Here is an 8,784-nt window from a genome sequence, read left to right as displayed (position 1 = left end):
GCCCCTACAGATCGGAGATTGACCGCTTGGTGACTTGGTGCAGCCGCCACAACCTGGAGCTGAACGCTTCCAAGACAGTGGAGATGATCATGGACTACAGGAAGAACACAGAACACTGAAGCGTGCAGCTAAGATTGTGGCCGATCCCTCTCACCCTGGACACGGACTATTTAACAGACTCCCCTCTGGCAAACGGCTCCGATCCATCGAGTGTAGGACCACTCGCATGGCGAACAGTTTTTTCCCATCCGCAGTGCATCTGCTGAACAATGCCAAGCCCCCCCATGAACACATCAAACCCACTACCATCCCACAGTAAATGTTCTGGTGGAATATATATATACTGTGTATATATTTTTGTATTTTTGTATTTTTATATATCTGAGAGCAAGTTCTATAGTTCCTTGATTTGATTTGATTTGATTTGATTTGATTTGAAACTAAAGTCATTTCAAATGGCAACTTTCTGGCTTTAAGAAACACTAAAAGAAATCAAGAAAAAAAACTGTGGTAGTCAGTAACAGTTACTTTTTTAGACCAAGCAGAGGGAAAAAATTATGGAATCACTCAATCACGCTCCAACTTTCTCTGATTGCTGTTGCCAGATCAGCTTTGCAGGTTGGAGCCTTGTCATGGACCCCTTTCTTCAACTTCCACCACAGATTTTCAATTGGATTGAGATCCGGACTATTTGCAGGCCATGACATTGACCATATGTGTCTTTCTTCAAGGAATGTTTTCACAGTTTCTGCTCTATGGCAAGATGCATTATCATCTTGAAAAATGATTTCATCATCCCCAAACATCCTTTCAATTGATGGGATAAGAAAAGTGTCCAAAATGTCAACGTAAACTTGTGCATTTATTGAAGATGTAATGACAGCCATCTCCCCAGTGCCTTTACCTGACATGCAGCCCCATATCATCATTGACTGTGGAAATTTGCATGTTTTCTTCAGGCAGTTGTCTTCATAAATCTCATTGGAACGGCACCAAGCAAAAGTTCCAGCATCATCACCTTGCCCAATGCAGATTCGCGATTCATCACTGAATATGACTTCCATCCATCCACAGTCCACGATTGCTTTTCCTTAGCCCATTGTAAGCTTGTTTTTTTCTGTTTAGGTGTTAATGATGGCTTTCATTTAGCTTTTCTGTATGTAAATCCCATTTCCTTTTGGCGATTTCTTACAGTTCGGTCACAGACGTTGATCCAGTTTCCTCCCATTTGTTTTGCTGTGCATTTTCTGTTTTCAAGACATATTGCCTTAAGTTTTTTGTCTTGACGCTTTGATGTCTTCCTTGGTCTACCAGTATGCTTGCCTTTAACAACCTTCCCATGTTGTTTGTACTTGGTCCATATTTTAGACACAGCTGACTGTGAACAACCAACATCTTTTGCAACATTGCGTGATGATTTACCCTCTTTAAGGAGTTTGATAATCCTCTCCTTTGTTTCAATTGACATCTCTCGTGTTGGAGCCATGATTCATGTCAATCCACTTGGTGCAACAGCTCTCCAAGGTGTGATCACTCCTTTTTAACTGCGGATAAACGAGAAGATCTAATCTGATGCAGGTGTTAGTTTTGGGAAAGAAAATTTACAGGGTGATTCCATAATTTTTTCCCTCTGCTTGGTCTAAAAAAGTAACTGTTACTGACTTCCACAATTTTATTTCTTGATTTCTTTTAGTGTTTCTTGAACCCGGAAAGTTGCCATTTGAAATGACTTTAGTTTTGTGTCATGTCTGTGATCTGCTTTTTTTCTACAAAATTAAACAACTGAATGAACATCCTCCAAGACTGGTGATTCCATAATTTTTGCCAGGGGTTGTATGTACAAACATGCTTGGCAATAAAGTCTTTTCTTATTCTGATTCTGATTTCAGCCACAGGGGCCTAATGTCTGAGAAGTGCAGAACACATTTTTAGCAAAACAATTCTTGAATTGCGTCTATAAAATGTTCAAATGCAAAGATGTCACACTACTGTAGTCTAGGTCCATTATCTCCCTGGTCTATTGTGCTATGACAGGAATCCTCTGCGGTTTTAAAAGTACCTTACTGTTACCCAAAGTGAGTGGGCAAAACCCAAAAGTTGTTATAAGTGGCACTTCAATGCTATGTCCCTCAGTTCTTATTAGAGCTTTAGAGGACTCACAAAGGATTACCAAGGGCTTGATTTGTTATGTGATGACCTCCGTATGTGCTCAAAAGTGGATCAATTACAGTCACGCATTTAGACAAGCTAACTTGTCCGTGACATCAGGAGAATGTAATCACTAGGTGACACTTAAGCTGTCACATTTGTAGATGTTTCTGTGTGGTTTGTTTTATAATCCAAATTGAAGGCTTACGGGTGTAGTATGTTGTCAAACATACAACACACACAACGTAATACTGTGTTTCAAACAACTCTTATGCTTTTTTTCAAATAGCATAGAATATGACTATATTCTTTAGTTTTAGCAGCAGACAATCAGACCAGCATAAGTGAACACACCGGTTTGGTTCTTTTCATGCATGCATTTATTATCTACTCCACCTACATGTTTGGATATTTCATAAAATACATAAAAATGATGCCACTGGTAGACCAGCAAAACAAAAGCTCATATGCACTCACAGACACGCAGATGCACAAATGCTGTACAAGTTAACCTCCACAGTAACTGCATTTCTTTACATTTTACACACATTAGCTGACGAGATAGAATTCTTTGGTGTGTTTGGTTCAGAGTCCGTTTGTTAAATCCTTAAATCCGTTTGGCAAAAAGTTTGAGACTTTTTCTTAATGGGTTCTTTTAAAATCTGAAAGCAACCAGGAAGGAAAATGTCCACAGACTGAAAAATGTCATCAAGATTAAGACACAGAGGACACCTCTGTCTTGCTGGTTGAAACTGAGGTCTCATCCTCCACCATGCCACCCATTCCAATAGTGCTCAGCATGCAGTTACGGAACTGAAAGACACAGCAAAAAGGGCAAATTCAGAAACGGAGGATATGTAGTTCACGATATAAAAATAAGCAAAAGCAAATAGTGGAATTTATATTCAAAAAAATAGAACCAACCTGTTTGTTAAACAGCACATAGATGACAGGGTTATACAGGGCTGAGCTCTTTGCAAAGAAGGCGGGGATGGATGCGGTCAGGGCGGTGAAGGAAGCTCCCTTGTTCAAGAAGATCCAACCGGCAAAAGTGGCATATGGTAACCAAGCTACCAGGAAGCCCAAGACCATCAAGATGCACATGCGTGTCACTTCCTTCTCAGCCTTCTGAGTGGACTCTGACTCCTGCTGCTGGGCTGCAGCCTGAAGTGTTTGAGAGCAGAAAATATAATCAACATTCAATAAAAATCCTGCTAGATGCAGTAATGTTACAGTGATTGCTGTAGAATAACATGTGAATAATGCAAGGAAAACTTCACTTACAGCTTTGACTGTCGCCACAAGGCTTCCATAAGTGAAGAAGATGAGGAAGACAGGGACGAAGAAGTGGAAGACAAACAGGTAGATGACGTATGACTCGTTATTGAAGCCTGGAGCCAGAGTGTAGTAGTCAGGTCCGCAGGAGCACTGCATGCCCTCAGGAATGTACCTGAGATTTAAGAACAGAAAGTAATCCAACCTGTTACTCTCTGCATCTGCAACGTTTTGTGATCCCATATTTTGTCTATCTGATTGTAAAATGCAAAGTCATATTAAACTAAAATGAAACATTTCTAAAAGTGAGTACTACCTGGACCATCCAAAAAGTGGGGGTGTGGCACAAGCCATAGCCATGATCCAGGTGAAAGCGACTCCAGCTCTGGCATGAGATCCAGAGAACTTGAAGCTTCCCATGGGTTTGCAGACGACAATGTATCTCTCAATAGCCAGCACGACCAGAGACCAGAGAGCAACTTCACCTGTAGATAGGAAAAGGTAAAAGAAGTTATTCATTTATACTATGAGCCTGGCAGTCAAATAGGAAGCATCATTTTTTTTATATAATTCCTGAGAGGTATCTTGCTTTTTCTTTCGTACCTCCCAGTGTGGCCATGAATCCCTCAATAGCACAGAAAGTGGGTCCAAGAATGAAGTAGCCGTTCACAGCAGATATGATGGCGATGGTGAAGCCGAATATGCACATGATGAGTCCGGCCACAGCCAGGTTGACCAGGATGTAGTTGAGAGGTTGCCGGAGCTTCTTGTTCTGAGCCGTCACAAACAATGTCAGGCCGTTGATGGGAGTTCCAGTGCAGATCAGGAAGATCATGTAGAAAGCCAGAAGATTGTGGAAAATCGGGTCTACCATATAATACTGTGGGTATTCAAAAGGACTTCTAACAATCCCAGTCTTGTTGGACATGGGGATGTAGAAGTTCTTGCCCTCTGTGCCATTGGGCTCGATTCCTCCTTCCCACACCATCTTCATTTGTCTAGTTTGCTTGAGCTTGAGCTGATGGATGAAAGTGTAAAAGTGGTATGAGTCCCCAACCCCACACTGGCAGTTTTTGCTCGTGTATGCCTTTTATACTCTCATGAGATGATCCTCACATTAGTGAAATTAGATTACAGGAGGATTGTGAGGAAGTGGACAGCTCAAGTCTGGCTGATAATTGACTTTAAGAAAGGCAATAGGGGATAATTACCTTCAAGGGTCAAGTATCTTCATGGCGCATTTGCCACGAGTTGCAACTGCGGAACATGTTTTAGTGGCTGTTACTGTGACTGCGTGTCCCCGTTTGTAAAAGAGCACTCGGCTTAAATTCAGCTCACACTATTTTGCTTCACGTCATGTTAGTGATAACGGAGTTCAGCTGTGAAAATAAATAAATAAATAAAAATAACCTTGAAGTATTTTCAGTGTTTTGTGCCTTTGTGGCTGCGTTGAAATTTTTACCTGGTTAAAATGTGCTTTCTTTGAGTCTGTCCACTATACGCGATTTCCGGCATGGAGATTTTATTTTGAAATTCTCTTCTTTGGTAATACTGTAAGAATGATGGGGGAAAAAAAATCTTACACACTATTAAAAACATGGATTATGTTACATTTACTTTATCTGAAGTTGAACAGTAAAATATATAACAGTAATATTGCTATTATTTAAATGCATTATTCAAACAGACCATGTGGAAGAAATATTCAGATGTTTTATTTAAGCTAAGGTTGTAATAGATTTAGATTCCTATTCCTATCTAGAATTATAAAGTGTATATAAGTGTACAAATACCATATGTAAGAGTAATTAAATACACATTAAATACACATTAACTCATCACATTTAACCAAGCATTGTAAAGTTGAAGTTCTTTACTTGAGTACATCCATTTACCGCCACTCCAGGGGCAGATATTGAACTTGTCATCACACTGCATTTACTCTGCTAGTCAGTAATATTAAAGAAGACAACAAATGAATGATGATACGCGTTCTCATGCATTAAAAGACTTTAATAATTGCAAAGAATCTTGCATGTTACAATACAGTACGATAAACCCATGTTAAGACAACATAAATAACATGATCTCTTTCTTCATACATCATTGCATCCACAATTGTAATAATACAAAATACATTGTTGTGAAATGAGCTATTCTGCATTGTGAGTACTTTATGCATAAAAAAGTCAACTGTGGCAGGGTCCAGTTTTTGACTTTCCAAAACAGACCTGTTTGTTAACTAGTACGTAGAAGGCAGGACTATTCAGAGCTGAGCTGTTAACCAGATAAGGGGATAACGGGAGTTCAAGCAACCAACACCTGGGCATAAACTGCCCCAGTGATTTACAGCATTGTTACGCCTATTATCATTAGAAATTATGTTCTGTTTTTTGTAAAGAAGCTAAAACTGACTCTGTTTCCTCATTGAAGACCATTAAGAAGATGGGACTTTTATGAATAGGAATATTTCAATAGTCATGACAGCAGCGACACTGCAAACATCTAGTGTGAGCATAAATACATTTTTAATGTTGAGTCCACAAGTTTAATTTTGAAATTCAGTGTACTGAGATTTGAGAACAGATAAACCCCCACAGGTTCTAGTTAAATTAAGTTACATTTCGTACTCAGCTTGTATGTAGTATGAGCGATTTCTGGTACATACAATTTAATAATAAACAGTAAAAGTCACACAGCTCTAAAACACAGATTATTTCATTCTAATCCATGATTAAAAACTGTTTCTTTACAGTCGGTTGAGGATCAGGTGACACAGTTAATTAGAGTGCTTAAAGTCTGAAATAAGATTTATTCTGAGCAAGTTGGGTTTTACAGTGACAGCCTGTCACTGTTTTATTCTTGCGCTCTCTCCATCAAAGTTACATGTTTCACTTGTGCACCAGTCACCGGTTCGAATCCATGGGCCGGCTGGACCTTTCTGTGTGGAGTTTGCATGTTCTCCCTGTGTCTCCCTGTGTCTGCGTGGGTTCTCTCCGGGTACTCCGGCTTCCTCCCACCATCCAAAGACATGCTCATTAGGTTAATTGGTGATTCTAAATTGGCCGTAGGTGTGAGTGTGAATGGTTGTCTGTCTCTGTGTTAGCCCTGCGATAGACTGGCGACTTGTCCAGGGTGTACCCCCGCCTCTTGCCCGATGACAGCTGGGATAGGCTCCAGCAGACCCCATGACCCTTAACAGGACTAAGCGGGTATAGAAGATGAATGAATGAATGAATGAATGATTTCACTATGTCTCAGTGTTGCAGAGGTTCTGTGTGCAACAATAGCTTCTTTTCTGCTGACAGGCATATGGCGCTCTCCAGGGTGCTGATCCACTGATTGGAGCTGCTCAGGAGGCCGGCGCAATATGCCAGCCATTACCTTCCCATACCTGACTGGTGACCTTACCTGTTGCTCAGAGTAGATACAATGGCAAGAACAAATAATTATTTTTTACTATTTTTTTATTTTTCAATTTTCACATTGCTTACAAATTGGATGTACAGTTGAAAGAAGAAGTTTACATACACTGTGTTAAAAGACACATAAACCTTTTTTCCTCACTGTCTGAAGTTAAATCAGTCTAAACCTCTCCTGTTTTAGGTCAGTTAGGATTACTAAAATTATTTCTATTTGCTAAATGCCACTGTAGTGACTAGTCCTGTAGCCACTACTGGTTGTTGATTGCTTTTGTTTCGACTGGTCCTCCAACAGGCAATAAACCAACGAAATCTTCTTTGAGTTTGAAATAATAATATTCATTTAATTTCTTAACTAAGCCACTTGTCATATATACAAAATAACAAAGAAAAATGCTCCAACACCTCGAAGTACCTTTCAGGACCTTTAAGGACCGTACCATCAAAAACTGTTTGCTCCTTCCATTATCAGCAACACCTGGCTCAACACTGTGCAGCCTCAAATAACCCGCCTGACAACTTACCAACATCCGGTTCAGGTCAGAAAACAAAAGGAAATACTGCCCCCTAGCGGTTTGGGGATACAATGTTGTAAATGAAACATGGCTCCTATAGCTAGCCCCTAATTGTGTCTGGCAGAAGTCAAAGCAATTAAAAAAAACATAAATTAAAGGAGCCGTACAAATATGAATCAACTTCAAAATATATATGCATAAGAGCATAACCCAAGCCTTTACATAATAAATCAAACTGTGGCTTCACATAACAGACATATTTTTGTTGCAGGTGTTTCTCTCACATCTGTTTTGGTTTGAAGACGAACCACACGTACCAGACCTTTCTTATCTGGAAAGGTTTTAAGTATACTTCCAAGCACCCAAGACCCACGTGGTGCTGTGGAGTCCATCACCATGACAACATCTCCAGGCATAAAACTTATTTTTTCCATTGTCCATTTTTGACGCTCTTGCAGTAATGGTAAATACTCTCGGATCCACCGTTTCCAAAAGAGTTCGGAGATGTATTGAACCTGCTTCCACCGTCTCCTGGTGTACAGATCAGTCTTGTCAAAAAGTCCTGGTGGATGAATTGGTTTCCCTTTTCATGTGGCTATGATTTAAAGCAGCCAAGGCTTCACGTAGCGCTTTCTCTGCTCCCACAAAATTGATGCCATTATCTGATCTCATGTGTGAAACTTGTCCTCTTCGAGAGATGAATCTTCTCAATGCGTTGATACATGAGTCAGTATCTAGAGAGTAAGCCACCTCCATTGGCCCAAAATAATCTACGCCGACGTTAGTGAATGGCGGTAGATCAGGAACCACTCTCTCCTTGGGTAAGTTAGCCATTTTTTGTTTACCCATCTTTCCTCCATAAAGCTTGCAGAACAGGCATCTTGCTATGACTTTCCTTGCTGCAGAAACACCACTAGTGATCCAGAACTTTCTCCTTGCAGTGGAAAGGACGTGATTTCTGCCTCCATGACCAAGCTGTAAATGACGGAGGATAAGGTGAGAGAAGTGGCGGTCCTTTGATAGGATGAGGGGATGTTTTATGTCCTCAGGGATAGCTGCCTTGCTCAGCCGTCCCCCAACACGCAGAAGCCCATTTTTAAAGATAGGATCCAGCTTATAGATGTTGCTACTTCTGGGTATCTCTGGATTGTTGGAGGTGAGGGCAGCAATTTCATCAGGGAATCTATCTCGTTGACAGAAGGCAACTATGGCTGTCTCAGCCTCTGTGAGGCCTTCCAGCAACACCCTTTGATTCCCAAGTGAATTTCTGAATGTTTGCATCTCCTTTAGCACATTCACGGGTGCCCCATTAGCACTTGCATTAGCGAGTTGCAACTCTTTTCTCTTTTTACTCAGCTTCAGCAGAGCTCCTTTCAGCTTGATGATCCATGCCACTGCAACCTTTAACCTTTGCCAGTCCGAGA

At 40.6% G+C, this 8,784-nt stretch overlaps 1 protein-coding gene across 1 annotated transcript; it reads right to left on the bottom strand.

Moving 5' to 3' along the window:
- Positions 1-2,847: 2,847 nt before the first annotated feature.
- LOC311487448 (green-sensitive opsin-like) lies at positions 2,848-4,491 on the bottom strand. Its single transcript, XM_084543720.1, has 5 exons — positions 4,027-4,491; positions 3,740-3,908; positions 3,433-3,598; positions 3,073-3,312; positions 2,848-2,961 (listed from the first exon to the last, which is right to left on the bottom strand). Exons 1-5 carry the CDS (start codon positions 4,415-4,417, stop codon positions 2,863-2,865), a joined length of 1,065 nt encoding a protein of 354 aa, XP_084399846.1. The 5' UTR covers positions 4,418-4,491; the 3' UTR covers positions 2,848-2,862.
- Positions 4,492-8,784: the final 4,293 nt, after the last annotated feature.

The sequence above is a fragment of the Chelon labrosus genome (assembly GCF_963514085.1).
Source record: "Chelon labrosus genome assembly, chromosome: 4".
Lineage (NCBI taxonomy): Eukaryota > Metazoa > Chordata > Actinopteri > Mugiliformes > Mugilidae > Chelon > Chelon labrosus.
Note: the sequence above shows the minus strand (reverse complement) of the source record. Positions and strands in the feature narration are given on the sequence as shown.